The sequence below is a fragment of the Bidens hawaiensis genome, unplaced genomic scaffold, assembly GCF_021521415.1.
Source record: "Bidens hawaiensis isolate Kalapana, Puna unplaced genomic scaffold, B.hawaiensis_p1.1 tig00024283_1, whole genome shotgun sequence".
Lineage (NCBI taxonomy): Eukaryota > Viridiplantae > Streptophyta > Magnoliopsida > Asterales > Asteraceae > Bidens > Bidens hawaiensis.
Window position 1 is genome coordinate 160,923 of NW_027493827.1, and position 19,154 is coordinate 180,076.

A 19,154-nucleotide genomic window follows, 5' to 3' on the forward strand; every position below is an offset into this window, starting at 1 on the left:
CACCAAAAGCCTCCCCACACTTGAGATATGCTGCATAGAACTCGAGGCCAAAGTCAAACAACGACTCAACGAAAATAAAATAAAATGGAACACACTTACAAACCCCGGGTTGCCTCCCGGTCAGCGTTGCATTGCGTGTCTACAGCTCGACAATGCCTCGAATGCTTCACGTATTTTCAATAACCGATGAAGTCACCATGGAACTCATCGATTCCTTTTCTCTCCATCCCTTCCTTGCTATCAGTTTCTCACCATCTTTCATCTTAGTGACTGTCTCATCCCATCCTTTTCTCTTCATGCTACTTTTAAGCTCGTTCCTGTCAGTTACAAAACATCCCTTTCTTGTATGATTTGTGCATGATGGTACACACTTGTCAACAAGATAGTTAGTAGCATTTTCAAACAATAATAACCGCTTAACATGGTTCCCGCACTTAATGCCCAAAAATCCCTCAGCACAATCAATTACCGCATGTGCTGTTGCAAGGAATGGCCTACCCAGTATGACTTCAGATCGTTTAATATTACCATTAACATAATCAAGTAAAAGGAAGTCAACTGGGTAGCTAAATTCCACTTGAACCATTACATTAGTGACCATGCCCCGGGTTTGTGTATGAGTTTGATTCGCCAACACCACGGTGGTGTTTACACTTTCTAACGAGCCAAACTCATACTGATCATATAAACTACCGGGCATGACACTAACACACACTCCAAGATCTAGAAGTGGCCGATCAGTTTTAAAATCTCTAATTTGAATTGATAAAAATGGCACTCGCGGGTCTTGGAGTTTACTTGAGGTGGTATTATCCTCCACCTCCTCATCATCCGTGTTGGTAGCTTTGCTATTTAAACATTTCTCACAAGTGCAGTTTTCACAAAAAGATAACTCATCAGTTTTTAATTTAACTTCATTTTGGAAAACCATTTTATTTTGACCAACACATTCATTTTCATCACTAACATCATTCACCACCGCCTCAACAACCTGCGGTGGTGACTTAACTTCAATACAGGTAATTTCAAAATGAGGTACAAGACTTACCGCGTTGATGTGCACACTATTACTTTTCTTAGAGCTTGAACTGCATGTTGCGGGTTCACTGTGGTATCGCTCGGTAGCTGACTCGCGTTCTTCTGAAATCTCGCCACGTCCGTTGCGAGCTGACCAATCTGCTTTGACATTGCCTCTGAAGACTTATCCCTTAACTCGAACTGTCTTTGCGTTTCCTTCTGATTATCTAACACAAGCTTCAACAACGCATCGAGTTTTGAATGAACTGACTCGTCTGAATTTCCCGAACTACCTTTCTGCTGGTCCTGATTCTGATTACCCGACGAACTGTTACCTTGGTAACCGTCTTTGTTATATCCCCGAATGCTATTCTGATTGTATGAACCCTGCTGATAACCGCCCTGGCGGTAGCTGTTCTGCTGTCGGTTCTGACTGGACCCCTGAAAGTTCGAGTTCGACTAATTCGACGCGTTTTCGTATTTGAAATTCGGGTGATTCCTTAGGCCTGGGTGATAAGTATTCGAATTGAACCCTTGGCCCTTAGAATCCCCGTACGCGTAACTGATTTCCTCCTAATCGGTGTACTCGTCATCATCATCAAACTCGGGGCAATTTTCTGTCATATTCCCCAACTCGCCACAATCTGCACAAACCGGTAATTTCACCCCGACTTACCAACCTCTTTCTTTTTATCTTTTCGATAACCCGCGAGTTCTCGTTCCAACTCTGTAATTCTGACTGACTCGCTCGAGAGTCGAGGCTGATTTAACCGATTTGGTGACCCCAACTTTTCGTCTTCATTCAGCAGCTGCTTCTGACTTGGAATCCTCATACATAAACTCAAGAAAATTCCAATCGTCCTCTTCAGGTTGATTCAATAACATACCATTACACGATTATTTCAAATATTTTCTGTCTTCATAAGTCAACCCATCAACAAAGCACTTAACCAACTCCCATAACTCAATCTGATGGCGCGGGCACTTCCTAATCATCTCCTTATAACGAGTAAAGGCCTCATGAAATAACTCACCCGGTAACTGTGAAAAATGTCGAATCTCCATCCGAGCCTTGTTAGTCTTCGACTGTGAATAGTACTCGTTAAGGAAAACCTGCTGCATCTCAATACTGTGTATCAATAGAGAGTTGAACCAGTGTTTTGCTTTGTCTTTTAGTGAAAACTGGAACAACCGCAAACGAACCTCATCCTGATCATACGTACCATCACCGATAGACCCGCAAATAGCTGAAAAATCTGACAGATGTGAATACGGGTCTTCTGATCCCAGTCCCTGAAAATGGGGAACTATGTTGATGTAGGACGGAGGGGATTTAAATGTCGGTTGCCACTGTATGTGAACCTGTGGGACAATCAGCGAGGCACCATCTGAAATAGTCGGTCTTAACCGACTGTTAACACCTTGAGCCGGGAGCCCATAATTCCTTCGTCTAGCTCTCGGTTCCTCAAAACCTCTCTAGTTAACCTGAATCGGTTGTCTTCGTTCCTCCCGATATCTTCCTATACCACCTCGATCCGGATTTCTGTTCCTCCACCTATTACCTCTCACCCTAACCGACTCCTCAACCCCATCAACCTCTTTAATCTGTATACCCTCATCTGCATTTCCCAGCTCAAACCCGTCATTCATTGGTCGCCGTTCTTCCTCATCTCCCTCTTCTTCGTCTTCAGTGTGAATACTGACATGGTCAAAATCCCTTATAATCGGCTGTCGGTGACGAGGGTTGTTGTTCGGGACTGTTGGCCCGAGTCTGTCAAGGTTTGGGTTCCGGTTTCTGGATTGTCGGGCTGAATTTTGGTGTTGTTGATTGGTGGTGGTAGGTCATTATTTGGTGGATTTTAGTTATTTGGTGGGTTAGGCTCGGGTTGGAAAACATTGATCTCGGGTGGTGGGTTTTGGTTTTGGTTCTGACCTTCCATGTCTGACTGTTTGATCTGAGCTTGGTTCTGCCGAGTTAACCGTTCGATTTTTGGCTCGTAAATCAGCGGAGAATTTCTTCCCGAATGGTGGGTGTGCATAAACCTGTCACCTGAACAAATAACACACCCCGCGTAAAATGGGAAAATAAAATTAACCTAAAAATAAAAACAAAATCTAAATTAAACTAAACTAAACTAAACAAAGAAATCAATTAATCACAAAAACACTAAGCGCATTAACTCCCCGGCAACGGCGCCATTTTGATGCTAGACTTCGCTATCTAGTCAAAAACAATATAAATCAGTGTCCTAATCACCTTGAACTAGTCAGGGTAAGTAGGGTGTCGAACCACGAGAAGTATGTGGTCAGTGTAAAGTGTAAACGATTCCTAACATTATGGAGTAATTCAATTTAAGTGCTGATCACACTAGCAAACAATTTGGTTTTATAGTAAACAAACAAATAATCAAAGATTCAATCAGTCAACAAAGCAAATCACATCCGGGAATCCAAGTAAGCAAAATAACAACAAACTCATGCACATAAAAGATAAACTATTCTGTGTGAACTACAGACTGACTAACCGGTTAAACCTTAGGCATCTACGCTCACTAACACACGGCACTGGTTATCAAACGGTCCATGCCAGTGTGACTCAACTAAGGGCAAACGTATGCTTTCTCACAATTAACAGGTCAAAACAATCCTATAAGCAATTATCATAGCAACTAGCACACTAATCGTTTTGATCGAAATAAACCTAAACTGACGTTGTGCACAATAATACTAGACATCAATACTCATAGATTAACATCAAAATAATTGCAATCAATCGTTCTAGTACATGAGAAAATAACTGAAAGATTACAAACTATACATCCCGGGTATGACTCGAAGGATCTAGTCGCGTCTCGGCATCTCTCGGGCTTCGGTTACGATGGATAGGATCATGCATGGGACCTTGTGATGCTTGGAAGTGATGGTTCTCTTCTCTTCTACTCTGAAAATCGCCTGGATAGTGAATTCTCACCTCTAGGGTCATCAAAACGAATATAACATAAAAACCCTAACTTTTCCGTCTGTGTGGACCATCGCGTAGCGCGATGGTCATACGACCATTCCATCGCGCTACGCGATGGAAGATAACCTCATATTTGGATTTCTCTTATAGAGAAACCCGAAATTCATATATTATGGGTCCCGTAACTCATTTTCTAGTCCAGGATATGCTTGTTTTACTTCCTGGTCGCTTTTTGTGAACCCATCTTGTTCAGTTTTAGCATTGGCTTTAGGTTCCTTATCCAAACTCTTCCCGAATCCTTCTAACACTCCCTAAAACTTCAAGTTATGCTCCGGTCATCCCGAGATATCATTCCATGCTCGTACAAATCTCCAATTTAGCATCTTTAACGATCAATGACCTGAAATACAAAAGCACGTATGAAGTACCAAAGTTCTAACAATATACTAAACAAAACTACAAAATTAACACACTAATATATATACAAAATACCCAAACATCATATGGTTATACCATCTAAGGCTATAACGGGTTGTTATTACAACCCGTTATGGTTTATACGACCCGTACAGGCCATGTATCAGTTTTTCTTGCTCCAAACGTAATTATTTTTATGCCAATTATATTTCAAAAACTTAGATAACTCACATGAGCGTCAACCAAAATGGATTGCATGACCACATATAAAAAGTCGTTACCCAAAAACACTCATGTTGTTCGTATGTTTTTATGTATATAGCAAAATAATTACTTTTAAATTACTTGTTTCTATTTTTTAAACAACTCAGATGTTATTTTTAATATTTTGTAATTTTAAAAAAATCTAAAAAAAATACTATACGTGTCAAACAGACTCTATACGAGTCGTATAGTCTTATACGGTTCGTATAGGAGCTATACGATGCAAATAAATGAAAACTGACACTTCTCACTGAAAATGACTTGACACTACATCTGTACGAGTCGTATAGCCTATACGACTTGTATATGCCCTCCTGGTGTGTGAATAACCTCCTTGGTGTATGAATAACCTAAGCCATAACAAAAGTCAAGAGCATGGTGTAAAAACGTGTTGATTCTTAGATCATTCTCAACCGATCCCCTACCCATCTTTATAATTACACTAAAAAACACTACATTTCTCTCTTTGTTTAATTAAATATATTTTTTATATTTTTGTTTTTTTTCTCCACCCTATAAATTTTAAAAAAAATCAATTCTTTTTCCCCAAATTTATAAAATCACTACATTTTCTCTCTCCATCCTATAATTTACACTCACAATCACTCATAACCCTACCATATAATTTACAAACTTCTCTCACAAAATTTTGAGGGATCAGATGAGAATGCTCTAAAGTTTGTCTCCAGCAATTAGCCAGAACAATTATTCGTGTAAGCCTACTACACGATAGGTAGTCCGATTGAGTATAAGAGTCTAGCTTAAAAATTCACAAGTATTTTCTTTTCAAATGTGAAAATTCACGCATGTCGTTAAAAATCATCAACATACTTCAATTGGGTTTGATCTATCAATTAATAAACAAATGACCTTCGATTAAACGATCCAATTACAATATAGAGCTAGGTAAGCGGACTACAAGTTGTGCCGCCAACCCTTTTAAATGGCAAAACCGATTCCACTAAAAACAAAGTTATAGTTCTTCGACATCGATAGATTACTGCGTACAACAAACTAAACACTTTTTAAAAACGTAGTAGCATCAAGAGCGAGGAACCCAAACGTATCAAATGTTGCATAAAGGCAAAATCTATTTGAAAACACACATTTAAACACCCTTAATTAGTGTGCTTTTTATAAATGCTTTTAAACATTTATTAGTTTATGATTATTTATATATTTAAATTCATTAATAAATTTAGCTAGAGAAATGTTTGTTGATATCCAAAGTCTGGCCAGAAACATGTCCATCGGATTACAGACGGATTACATATGAATTTAAATTTTAGCCGGAGAAGATGCGTCTGTAATCCGTCAGAAAAAAGTGTTTGTCGGTGAACCGTTGGATTTTAAGGCGGTGATCCATCAAAAGGAGAAACCCACGGCCGATATACCGATAGAGCTTCACCAGCGGATTCTCGGCGGTGACAACTTACACCGACGGAATAGTCCACTGGTGAAGTCCGTGTTCACTAGCATATAAAAAAAAATAAGTGGATTTGAATGGTGGAAGGAAATCTGTAGGGACGTTTGAAATGCTACTACACATATATAAAATCTATAATAGATATATATTATATATGCTACTACAAATATATAATATATGTCTATATATATAATACCAGTGGCATTTTATTAATTTATTGCATATTCCCTTCTTTTCTCAAAGTCTTAAGCCATTGCAATACAGAAACAGGATGTCTGCTCCCTTACAAATTCCATTAAAAGAGGTAGAAGCGGTCACCAACAACTTTGATGATGAAAATTTTATTGGAGAAGGATTTCTCGGAAAGATTTATAAAGGACAACTCCCACTTGAGGGAGGGCTAGTCGATGTTGCTGTACGGAGGTTAGATAATAGTCTTCGTCTGCAAGAGATGGCATTTGATAAAGAAATTTCAATTCTTTCTCGTCTTAAGCATGAAAATATGGTCTCAATTGTCGGGTTTTGCTATGAGAACGATGAGATGCTTATTATAAACAAGCGTGTCGCTCGTGGAAGTCTAAGAAGGTATCTAAGAGACCCTAGACTTACATGGATGAGAAGATTGCAGATAAGCGTTGGGGTTGTGCGTGCTTTGAGTTATTTGCATAGTTTTGGCATCATACATCATAACATCAACAGCAATTCAATCCTGTTAGACGAAAACTGGGAAGCCAAAATATCGGGCTTCGAGTATTCTATGACTATACCAGCGGGACATCTAGACCTGGCGTATGAGAAGCTTGGAATGGGGACCTACAAGTCGGACGTGTTCTCCCTGGGGATCGTATTGTTTGAACTTCTGTGCGGTAGGGAAACATTCCTTTCAAAAGAAGATAACAGCTTTCAAACTTCATCAGCCACATTCCATTTTGAAAACAGAGAATTTCATAAATTTGTTGACCCGGATCTATTTAGCCAAATGGATCAACTATCATTCAACATATTTTCGAGAACAGCATATAATTGCCTGATCAAACAGAGAGAACCACCTACTATGGATGAGATCCTCAAAAGACTTGAGAGAGCATTGCAAGTTCAACTAATGTATGAAAATAATGTATGACCGTACTTTTATTGTTCATTTTTTGTTTTATCATTTGTCATTTGCCATAACAAGTTCATTAATTTGTTCCTCTTCATTGCAATGATATTGAAGGATCGCTCATCAGTTGCATGTCAACGTACAATGCCAGATCACTTGAAGTTGAAGGTAGTGACTTTATTTGTTCACTCATGGAGATTTTCTGATTACTTTAATACGGGTTCTCGTAACCAGACTCAAAACTCTTAAAAGTAGTGCCCCCCAACCCGTTATATATAGGAAGGTCGTTGAATTACCAAGTGAATATCTCAACCCGAAAACACGAAGAACTTGAAAAAACTCATTCGATTCTTTCTTGATTAATTAAAAAAAAATTAATACAATGAACAATAAATCTTAAGCCCAGGGTCGTCTCTAAAAATAGTTAAAATTTTTGGGCCTTGGTAGAAGGGTTTTTTTGTTAGGTTTAAACAATTATATTTTCCAATAGGACTTACTTGGTTATGAATTGGGTTATGTACAAAATTTTTGTTTATAAAAATAGGCTTCAATGAGTTGAGTAATTGATGGCGTTGATAGCCGAAAGACAAGGGTACATGCACCAATCGGGCGGGTTCCAATGGCTGATTGCTATGTGCCTTGTGTTCAAGGCTTTATTCAAAACCACTATTGAGTCAGGGGTCTCACTTGAAGTAGCCTCTCTATTCCTATGGGATAGAGGTAAGGCTGTCTACATCTTACCCTACTCAGACTCTACCTTAGCTTTGCAATTAGTGGGATTTACTGAGTACGATGATGATGAGTTGAGTAATTGGATTAATTAAAGATTAAAAATACATATTTTTATCATAAAATCAATAAGGGCCTAACGGGGTGATAATTGGCCGGTGGCCGTCAACCACCCCGCCCACCAAGCCAAGCAGATGCTTAAGCCTTTTTGTCAAAAACATCATATCATATCTTATTAGTCCCAAACCATAATTGTTTAATCCAAGAACAATACAATAGTGAAGAAATACAAATTGGATTAAACGAGTTACAAAATCCAGATTATTAAAACAGCTATTTATTAAACAAACGAACTCACAAAAGGCTTAGACAAGAATCACCAACGTGCTGAAACTCTATATCAGATGAAGACAAAACCTGAGCGTGACTCATAAAATCCTGATAGTTCAACTATTGATGATAGCTTTAATAAATCTGTTGTTGATTACGCATGAACATTTTGAGAGATACTTTGACATAAGAAAGATAAAGAAGATGATCGATATGTTTGTAATTAACCGAGTTGGACCTATAAGGTTCGGGCCTATGTATTCCATTATGGTGTATGGAGTTAAGAGGCTAGTTGGTGGTTGGACATAATGTCAAGTAGTTGGGCATTAATGAGGTAGTTGCTGTTGGATCAGTTTAATTAATTAGAGAAGTAGTCGAAAGATTGTGGGATGCTTTCATTGAATAATCAAAAACCTTAAATAGGCAAACATACAACGTAAACAAAAGACTTAATCAACAAACAAACTATCCTATCAAACAGGAAATAAACGTTTATCAAAACTAAAGACCAGGACTTCTTGACTTGCAGACTTATTCTTCAACAAACTCCAACGGTATTAAATTTAACAACCAATAGTTTGAATTAATTCCAACATCCTCCCTTAATTCAAACTTTCTAACTCCCAATCTTGCTCGTAAGTAAATAAATTGTTCAGTACTAAGTGCTTTGGTTAACATATCAGCAGATTGTTCTTGTGTATCACATGGCTTGAGCTCCACTTGTTTTGTGTCAACCAAACTTTTGATGTAATGATATTTGATATCAATGTGCTTACTTCTCTTGTGCATGGCTGCATTTTTAGACAAAAATATTGCTGACAGGTTGTCACAATAAATGTTAGTTGCCCCTTGCTGTGTGTAGCTCAATTCATCCAACAACTTTCTTAGCCATATCGCCTGACATGCTGCACCATTAGCAGCTACAAACTCCGCCTCCGTTGATGATAATGCTACAACTGATTGTTTTTTAGAACTCCATGAAACTGCACCAGCTCCAATGGAGAACACATATGCCGAAATACTTTTTCTATCATCTATAGAACTTGCCCAATCACTATCCGTGTAACCCTCTAGACATACTTTCATACCTCATTCATACCATAATCCATAATCAAGAGTTCTAGCAACATACCTTAACACTCTTCTAGCAGCACCAAAGTGACAAGCAGCAGGTTTGTGCATAAAACGTGAAATCAATCCAACTGAGAAGTCCAGCTCAGGTCATGTATGCGTTAAATACAACAGCCCACCAACTAAACTTCTTAACATTCTTTCATCTACTTAATTGCGTGTGTCACCAGCTTGCAACTTTTCACCAGAATTCATAGGGGTGACTGCAGCATTGCAATTTCCCATTCCAAACTTCTTTAACGTATCCCTAGCATACTTTTGTTGTGACACGAACACACCATCTTTTCTTTGTACAACTTCTAAACCAAGAAACTAAGTTAACTTTCCAAGATCAGTCATCTCAAATTCCCTGGTCGTCTTTTCTTTAAATTCACACAATAATTCTTTAGAAGAACGAGTGTAAATTATATCATCAACGTATAAACATACAATAATTAGATCGGTTGCACTAACCTTTTTAATGTAAACTGTAGGCTCACTTTTGATTCGAATGTAACCATGTTGCTAAAGATAAGTATCAATACGCTCATACCACGCCCTTGGCGCTTGCTTCAACCCATACAAAGCCTTGTGTAATCTATAAACCTTGTGTTCTTGTCCCTCAACTTCGAACCTCGGAGGCTGAGTAACATAAACCTCTTCCTGAAGAGACCCGTTCAAAAAGGCAGATTTCACATCAACCTGGAAGATATCCCATCCCTGTTGAGCAGCGAGGGATATTATAACCCTAATGGTCTCAAATCGAGCAACCGGTGAGAATGTCTCTTCATAATCAATACCAAATTCTTGTGCATACCCCTTCACAACTAAACGTGCCTTATACTTTTAAACATCACCATTAGCTGCAAGCTTGAGTTTGACACCCACTTTAGTCCAATGGCTCGCTTGCCATCAGGTAACTCGGTCAATGACCAAGTGTTGTGTTTCTTTAAAGCACGTAATTCAGCCTCCATTGCTTCTACCCAGTCTTTATGAACAACCGTGTCATTAAAGAAATAGGGTTCCATGGAAGAGAGGGCCAATTGACAAGCCTCAAAGTCTTCCATGGGACTCGTACATTCATATACATCTGCTAAGGATCGTACCTTGGGAGTCTTGCTTTCTGGAGTTTCACTTGAGTTAGTTCCAGCCCTTTCACAGTTTGGTGTAGGTGACATATCTTCTCTACTTGGACTTTCTTCATTGGTCATTTCTTCATTTTGACCATAATTAACATTAGTATTCAGCCCACTGCCACTTGTACTTCCTGACTTGCTTACAAACTCAGTAGGTAATTCATGTTTACCTTCACCAACTGAGTTCCATTTTGCCTCTTCATCAAAAGTAACATCCCTACTAATTACTACGCTCCTTTTTTCAGGGTCATAGAGTCTATAAGCTTTAGAGTTTGTTGCATAGCCAATAAACACACACTTTCTAGTTTTCGAATCAAATTTCTTTCGGTGTTGCTTAGGTTTTAACCCATAAGCGACACACCCAAAAACCTTAAGATGATAAACACAAGGTTTTTGCTTGTACCATACGTCATAAGGAGTTCGTTCATCAACAGCTCTTGTTGGAGATATGTTTTGTATATAAACAGCCGTGGCCACAGCTTCACCCCAGAAAATTTTGCTCAAATTCTTTTCTTCCAGCATACTTGTGGCCATTTCAACAATTGTTCGGTTCTTTCTTTCAGAAACTCCATTTTGTTGTGGAGTATAAGGGGCTGTCAAGTCTCTTCTTATCCCTTCTTTTTCATAAAAATATATTAACTCATGTGAAATGAATTCTCCGCCGCGATCACTTCTCAAGGCTTTAATCTTGAAGCCTGTTTCAATCTCAACCTTGGCTTTAAACAGCTTGAACTTATTAAACACATCAGATTTTTCAACCAAAAAATAAACCCACGTCATACGACTAAGATCATCTGTGAATAATAAGAAGTAATTGTTACCTCCTAATGATTGTGAAGGCATTGGTCCACAAATATCAGCATGAACAAGATCTAAGACTTCTCTAGTTCTTGAGCCATGTTTAGGAAACGTTTCTCTTGCCTTTTTCCCTTGAACACACCCTTCACATACATTCTATTGTTCAACCTTTGGCGGTTAATACTCTTTCTTACTAAGACTTTGCAACCTTCTTTCATTCAAGTGACCATACCTTTGGCAACCCATGCACATACTCTTTCTTACTAAGACTTTGCAAGCTTCAACAAACTCCAACGGTATTAAATTTAACCATTAGTTTGAATTAATTCCAACAGTTTCCATAACTAATGTGGTTGGACATTTATGTCAAGTAGTTGGATAGAAATGAATGTAGTTGGCAAGTTATCTAACTAGTATAAATAGATCTAGCAAGTTAGAGTTAAATATCACCCACCACTATCATCTTTCAAAGTTTGTTGTATTAAGGTTTTGAGCTAGTTTCCTTGATATCATAATAAGTGAGGTTTGATATATTTTTTTGTTCATTTATTGTTTGGCTTGGGGCTTGAATTGGTATCAGAGCCGTTCAAGGACCAACCTATAAGTGTTCGACGCTGCTGAAAAAAATCAATTAAACAAAGTCGTGTTTGATCAAGTCATGGGTGACTCAGCACCACCACCGCTGGCCAAGGAGGGCAGCAGCTCTAGCTCGTTTCAATGCCCAATGTTAACAGCAACAAACTACATGGTATGGGCACTCCGCATGAAGGTTATTTTTAATGTACATAGCGTATGGGGTGTGATAGATCACGGTACGACTGATGAAAAGAAAAATAATGTGGCGAATGCCCTACTTTTCCAATCTATACCCGAACAACAGATTTTGCAAGTCGGCAGTCTGAACTCGGCAAAAGAGATGTGGGAAGCACTGAAAACCCGACATCTAGGTGCCAAAATGCTAAGGAAAGCAAGGCTCCAAACATTGGTAGCTGAGTTTGATGCCTTGAAGATGAAAGATTCAGAAAAGATCGACGATTACGCAAACAGAATATCGGAGATCTCTTCGAATTCTGCCATACTCGGGGAAACTTTCGAGCAGCAGAAAATTGTTAAGAAATTTCTCACAAGCTTACCTCGTAGATTTGTACATATTGTTGCTTCGCTTGGACAAATCCTAGATCTAAAGAAGGTTTGGGTTTGAAGACGTAGTGGGTCGGTTCAAGGCTTATGAAGAACGAACCAAAGACGAAGAACCCCAATCCGTAGATCAAGGTAAACTGCTGTTTCATTATTCCGATAACCAGTATTATGAATCAAGTAGAGGAAGGGGATGAGGAATCAGTGGAAATCGGAGTAGGGTTCGAGGTCGAGGTCGAGATAATAGCCAAAACCGAGGAACCCGAGACAACTTCAAACAAACCAACGAAAAACATAAGGGTAACGATCGGTCAAAGTTGCAATGTTACCGATGTGACCAGATGGGTCATTTCGCTTCCTCATGTCCCAAACGAAGAAAGGAAGCAAATCTAACCGAGGCCAAAGAAACCCTAATGATGTTACAACAAGTAGATGAGTCGGTCTACTTAAACAAGGAGAAAGTTTTACCAAGCCGGCACCAATCCGAAGGTTCGGAAGAAGGGATTTGGTACCTTGATAATGGTGCTAGCAATCACATGACGGGAGAGCGGTCATTCTTTTCTAATCTTGATGAAAGAGTGGTAGGCCGAGTCCGTTTTGGTGATAATTCCCAAGTCAAAATCGACGGAAAAGGCACTATTATGTTACATTGCAACAACGGGGAGGTAAAACAAATTACAAATGTTTATTTTATACCTAGTTTTCGGTGTAATATTTTGAGCTTGGGTCAAGCTACGGATAATGGGTGTGAGGTCCTTTTGAAAAGGAACGATCTTTGGATGTATGATGCTAGCGGTAGGCTAATCATGAAAGTACCAAAGAAAAACAGACTTTACAAGGTCAAGATGCATGTGGCAAAGAACATGTGCTTACACGTAAACGAAGACCTGGTTTCTCAAACGTGGCATGACCGATTAGGTCACGTCAATTTTGATATAGTTTATAAGAAAGGATCTGATATAGTTTATAAGTGGCTATCCAGGCTAATGGATTTTATCTATGATATAGTTTATAAGAAAGGATATGATAATAAAGTAGCTGATGCATTATCAAGGTCAACCATGGGGAATTATTACAGTTAGCAATTTCTAATATTCAATCTTCGTTAATGGCTTCTATTTAACAGTTGTGGTCCACTTATCCTGAGCTTAAGATACTCATTAATGAGTTGCAACAACAATATCTCTCTCATAAAGATTACACATGTCTAACTGTTACATATCATGTAAGAGTACAGAATCCCATCTTGAATACATACAACTCCCACTAAACTTCAGATTATTCTCAACCAATGCCTTTATAGTTGGCAGTTACGCAACAGCGGTTGACACTGATCAAAGAGTAACCTTTAGTAAACGAAAGTTCCAATATGTATCTCAGGTCTAAGGATACTAAATGAGCATACCAGTATCAAAACATCTTATGACTAAGATCCATGAAGATGATTTGATGCGAGTTACATCCAACATCATTCATAAAGAGGTCTGTGAGTTTGGAAGTCAACTCCTTGATTTCAAAGCCAGAATAGTCTTAATTCAGAGTCGTTCCCACGAGTCTGACCGACTACGGATAATTTAGAATACAATATTCATGGATTAAACGCATTAAAACCGAACACGGTTATATTATTCAGCATTTGCATTCAACCTTTAAATCAAAAGAGAACTTAAAAGTATAACTGTCTGAAATGTTCACACATCCAAATGCTAAAACAAACTACTAGCTAATCTAAGACCGATATCATCTCTGTGATGATTATGCTTGTCCTGAGTCATCGGTTTAGTGAATGAATCAGCTAGGTTTTGATGTGTGTCTACTTTGCTTATTATGATGTCTCCTCATTCCAGTATATCCTGTATATAGTGGAACTTACTTAGAATGTGCTTGGCCCTGTGATGAGATCTGAGCTCTTTGGCTTGAGCAATGGCTCCTGTGTTCTCACAAATTTCGTCGATCGGTTTCCGAGAACTTGGAACCAGATCGAGGTGGGCTATGAATTTCTTCATCCAAGCAAATTGTGAGCGAGAAACATCTCGGTCATTTTGGAAGCTAGCATCAGTGTAACACCTTACAGTGAGCTCTTCTTCTACTCCTCCAAACACTAAGAACATGCCTTTTGTCCTTTTCAGGTATCTTAGAATATTCTTCACAATAGTCCAGTGGGCAATGTCAGGGTTCTGCTGAAAACGACTAGTCATGCTCAGCGCATACAAGACGTCGGGTCTAGTACATAACATTGCATACATGATAGAACCAATCGCTAAAGCATATGGAATTACTTTCATGTGCTTAGTTTCAATGTCCGTTGCCAGAGATTGCGATTTTTTTAACACGGTTCCTTTAGCCATGGGGAGAGCTCCTTTCTTGGAGTTATCCATAGAGAAGCGTGCCATTACTTTATCTATGTATGTACTTTGACTCAGCCCTAGAAGCCGCTTAGACCTATCTCGGTAGATCTTAATTCCTAGAATATGAGCAGCTTCACCAAGATCTTTCATTGCGAAACATGATCCCAACCAGTTTTTAACTTCCTTAAGCATAGGGATGTTGTTTCGAATGATCAGTATATCATCCACATACAGGATGAGGAATGATATAGTGTTCTCACTAGCCTTTCTGTAAACACAAGGCTCATCTTCATTTTTTATAAAACTAAACTCTTTGATTTTCCCATCAAAATGAAGATTCCAGCTGCGAGATGCCTGTTTAAGTCCATAAATGGACTTATTCAGTTTGCACACCCTGTAAGGATATTTAGGATCGACAAAACCTTCAGCCTGAACCATATAGACATCTTTAGAAAGATGTCCGTTCAGTTTTGACATCCATTTGCCATATCTCGTAGTCATAGTACGCGGCTATGGCAAGTAATATCCTTATCGGCTTAGTCATAGCAACGGGCGAGAAGGTTTCATCATAGTAAATATCTTGAGTTTGAGTAAAACCTTTCGCGACTAGCCATACTTTATAAGTCTGCACATTTCCATGCATGCCGGTTTTCTTCTTGAAAATCCACTTCCTCCCTACTGCCCAACTCTCGGGGGGTAGCTCAACCAAGTTCCAGACTTGATTGTCACACATAGATTGCATCTCGACGTTCATGGCATCTTGCCATTTCTCAAATTCCGGATCTAAGATAGCAGATTTGTAATTAGTAAGTTTGTCGCTCGACTCGGCTACTAAGAGAACCTCGAGACCATCTAGATGCCATAGGTATTTAGAGTTTGGTACGCAAGTCCTATTACTTCTGCGTACACTTGTGTTCATGTCTGATGTATCAGCAACAACAACTTGTTGATCAGACGTTCCAACTTCCTCAGCGGTAGTTTGTAGTTCTTGAATTTCTTCAAGATCGACAATATTATCTCCAGTTCCTCGATCGAGAATTTCCTTCTCGAGAAAGTGGCCCTTCCTTTTGATAGAAATCACATTTGTATCAGGTTGGAAGAAATAATATCCGCTTTGGTTATAGTATCCGACGAAAACAACTTTTACGCCGCGAGGATCGAGCTTATCATCAGAATCACTAGTGACATAAGCATCACATCCCCATACTCTAAGGAAAGATAAATTGGGTTTTCGCCCATGCCATATCTCATATGGGGTTTTGCTTACCTTTTTAGTTGGAGCCAGATTGACAATGCGGGTGGCGGTCAAAAGGGCAAAGCTCCAAAAGGAGTGAGGCAAGTTAGTTCTACACATCATCGATCGGACCATGTTTAGCAAGGTTCGATTTCTCCTCTCGCTCACGCCATTGTGTTGGGGTGTGCTGGGTGGAGTGAGCTGTGAAACAATTCCACGCTCTTTCAGATGATGTATGAATTCTGAGCTGAGATACTCTCCGCCTCAATATGATCGAAGCATTTTAATAGTTTTCCTGAGTTGGTTTTCCACTTCGTTTTGAAACTCTTTGAACTTTTCAAAAGTTTCATGCTTGTGTTTCATAAGATACACATAAGCATATCGACTGTAATCGTCAATAAAAGAAACGAAGTATCTTTCATAATTCCTAGACATGGTTTCGAAAGGACCGCATACATCAGTATGTATGATTCCCAGTAGATCCTTTGCTCTTTCATTCTTATGAGTGAAGGAGCCTTTGGCGAGTTTGCTAGCTAAACAAGATTCGCAGTCATTAAAAGAGTCCGGTCCTATGAATTCAAGAATCCATTCGGATTGGAGTCTCTTGACTATACCTTGCTTATGTGGCCAACTCGGCAATGCCATAGAAATGTATCATTGATGCCAGATCTGATACGTTTAGAAAGAATGTATACATTATTGTTTATTTGAACATCAACCTCATAAATACCATTTCGAGGTTTAGCCTCAAAATAAAAGATGTCATTCAAGTAGGCAGAAATAGCAATACTATTAAAAACGTACTTAAATCCTTGTTCAAATAGTAAAGAAACTGAAATAATGTTTCTGGCATGTGCAAAGTAACTACAAGGCCAGACGGACAAGCAAAATGATATGTGCCAGTTGCAAGAACTGGGACTCTCTTCCCATCACCAATGATGAGTTCCATGCTGCCTTGTTTCAGCTTCTTACAGTTTTCAGGCTCCTGCAAGACATTAACGATGTGGTAACCACATCGGGTATCAAATACCCATGTGTTGCTAGAGACAGTGAAAAGTTCAATAACGTAAATAGAAATACCTTTAGAGGAGCTTTCACCATTGGTCCTCTACCTTTTCAGCTCAGCAAGATAGTGGGGACAGTTACGTTTCCAGTGTCCCATTTTGTTGCACTGGCTCTCCTCAGGAGGCAGCGGTGGTACCTTTGCAACACCTTTGTTAGTGTTGGTGGCAGACCTGGCAGCAACAGTAACCTTCTTCTTGCCTTTACCGTTATGACCCCGGTTCTTGGGTTTAGGCTTGACGACACCAGCATATCGAACCATAAGAACTTGATTCTTTTAGCGGGAATATTCATCTCAGCCGTCTTGAGCATTCCATGAAGCTCCGACACTGTCTTCACGCAGCCATTCATATTGAAATTCATTACGAACTGGTCGTAAGAGCTGGGAAGAAAGTTCAGGATGAAATCCGCTGCCATTTTATCTGACAGGGGATAATCAAGTTTCCTTAGTTGTTCGATGTACCCTTTCATCTTGACGACATGTTCCATTCTGCAGCTGATACGCTGCTTCATGGTGTCATAGCGTTCTTGACGGGCTTGTTTTTGGAGCATGCCCTTGAGTTGCTCAAGCATCTCATAGGCACCAAAATCTTCCAAGCCTTTAGCAAGCTCGTAAGATATGGTGGCTAGCATGATACAAACGACTTCAGGCGAGTCATCCATATGCTTGTCAAGAACCCTCTTGGCATCAGCAGTATTGTTTTCAGGCTCGGTTGGAACAGGTCCATCGAGAACATAGTGCTTCTTTGCCATCTTGAGAACAAGTCCCAAGTTACGGTGCCACTCAAGAAAGTTGGTGCCATTCAACTTTTCTTTCTCAAGAAAAGCCTTGAGAGTGAATGAGGAGTTATTATCAATAGACATCTGTTTAGATAAGCAAAAACAAAATTTTAATTAGTATTTTCGATGATTTAATCCTATTATTAATGACCCAATAACATTAGTAAATAGGAACTTGAGAATCTGGCTTCCAATTACTAATGGCAGTTGTAGCACACAACATTAGTAAGTGGTTAGGCAGACAGACAACGATTACCAATTGTGAATAGAGCACAACTCTCGTTTTGAGGCATATTAAGACAATATTTGCCTAAGTAGATACGTTTAGCCTCATCTATGCCCACCTTAGTCTCCAGACAGCTGTAGCACGTAACAAGAGAGTAAAGTAATAGTCGTCCTAGTATAGTCACTTGTGAAAGAGCCGGATGTGTCAACGAAACCCTTTCACCTTGAAGGGATAGGCTAGAAATCAAGTGCGGTGCTGTAGCTCCAAACACTTGAAGTTTCGCAGTATGCCTCAAGTGTGACTTATAGTAGGATAGCATAGACTATTAATTTAAATTGGGATTAATTTTAAATATTACCGAATAGAGTAAAAGTCAAGTTTTACTTAGTTTTATATAACCTATTAAAACTAAGTTTGTCGCGATAATACCAACCAATTTTTAAGTTAATAGTTTTACCTATTAAATTATTAGTTATGGAAAATTAAATTTAGTTTAATTTTGCAAAACATGATTGGTTAATTTATTTTAATATATTTGGTATTAGGTTGGTGGTATTATAACCTATTATAATTAAGCAAACAACCACAATAGCAAATAAGAATATGTAAATCTTAAATGGCCAAGATTAATGATTGATCTTGCTAGAGCCTATTAGCAAGATCAATCGGGTCAAGAGGTCACAACACAAAACAACCACAAGGATGGACTCTTGGTGCATCCTTTCATCTTTGGTAACTCGCACTGACTTCAAGAAATCCATGAGCTCGTCTTCGGTTTTCCTTCGGGTCTTCTTCATTACAAAATTACACTAATACAAGTAATGAAAATCTAAACCCTATCTATTACAATTTTGAACCATCAAGGTTGTCAAAAACCATAAACTAAAACCAAAAACTAAATACAACTTTTGAACCATCGATATGGTCAAAATAAAAATCATTCAACCAAACAAACAAGGCCGGGCCAGATTTACATATTCAACGAAAAATAAGTCGGGCAATATTTTGGTCAAATAAAATAAATAAAATTTTGACCAAACTAAAATTGCCCTAATATTTTATCTAGATCAAAAACG

At 38.8% G+C, this 19,154-nt stretch overlaps 2 protein-coding genes across 2 annotated transcripts; both read left to right on the forward strand.

The window, feature by feature from the left end:
* Positions 1–6,357: 6,357 nt before the first annotated feature.
* On the forward strand, positions 6,358–7,209 carry LOC143568998 (receptor-like protein kinase FERONIA). Its single transcript, XM_077055011.1, has one exon. It carries the CDS (start codon positions 6,358–6,360, stop codon positions 7,207–7,209), a length of 852 nt encoding a protein of 283 aa, XP_076911126.1.
* A 4,740-nt stretch (positions 7,210–11,949) lies between these two features.
* LOC143568999 (uncharacterized) lies at positions 11,950–12,492 on the forward strand. Its single transcript, XM_077055012.1, has one exon. The coding sequence runs from the start codon at positions 11,950–11,952 to the stop codon at positions 12,490–12,492; it is 543 nt and encodes a 180-aa protein (XP_076911127.1).
* Positions 12,493–19,154: the final 6,662 nt, after the last annotated feature.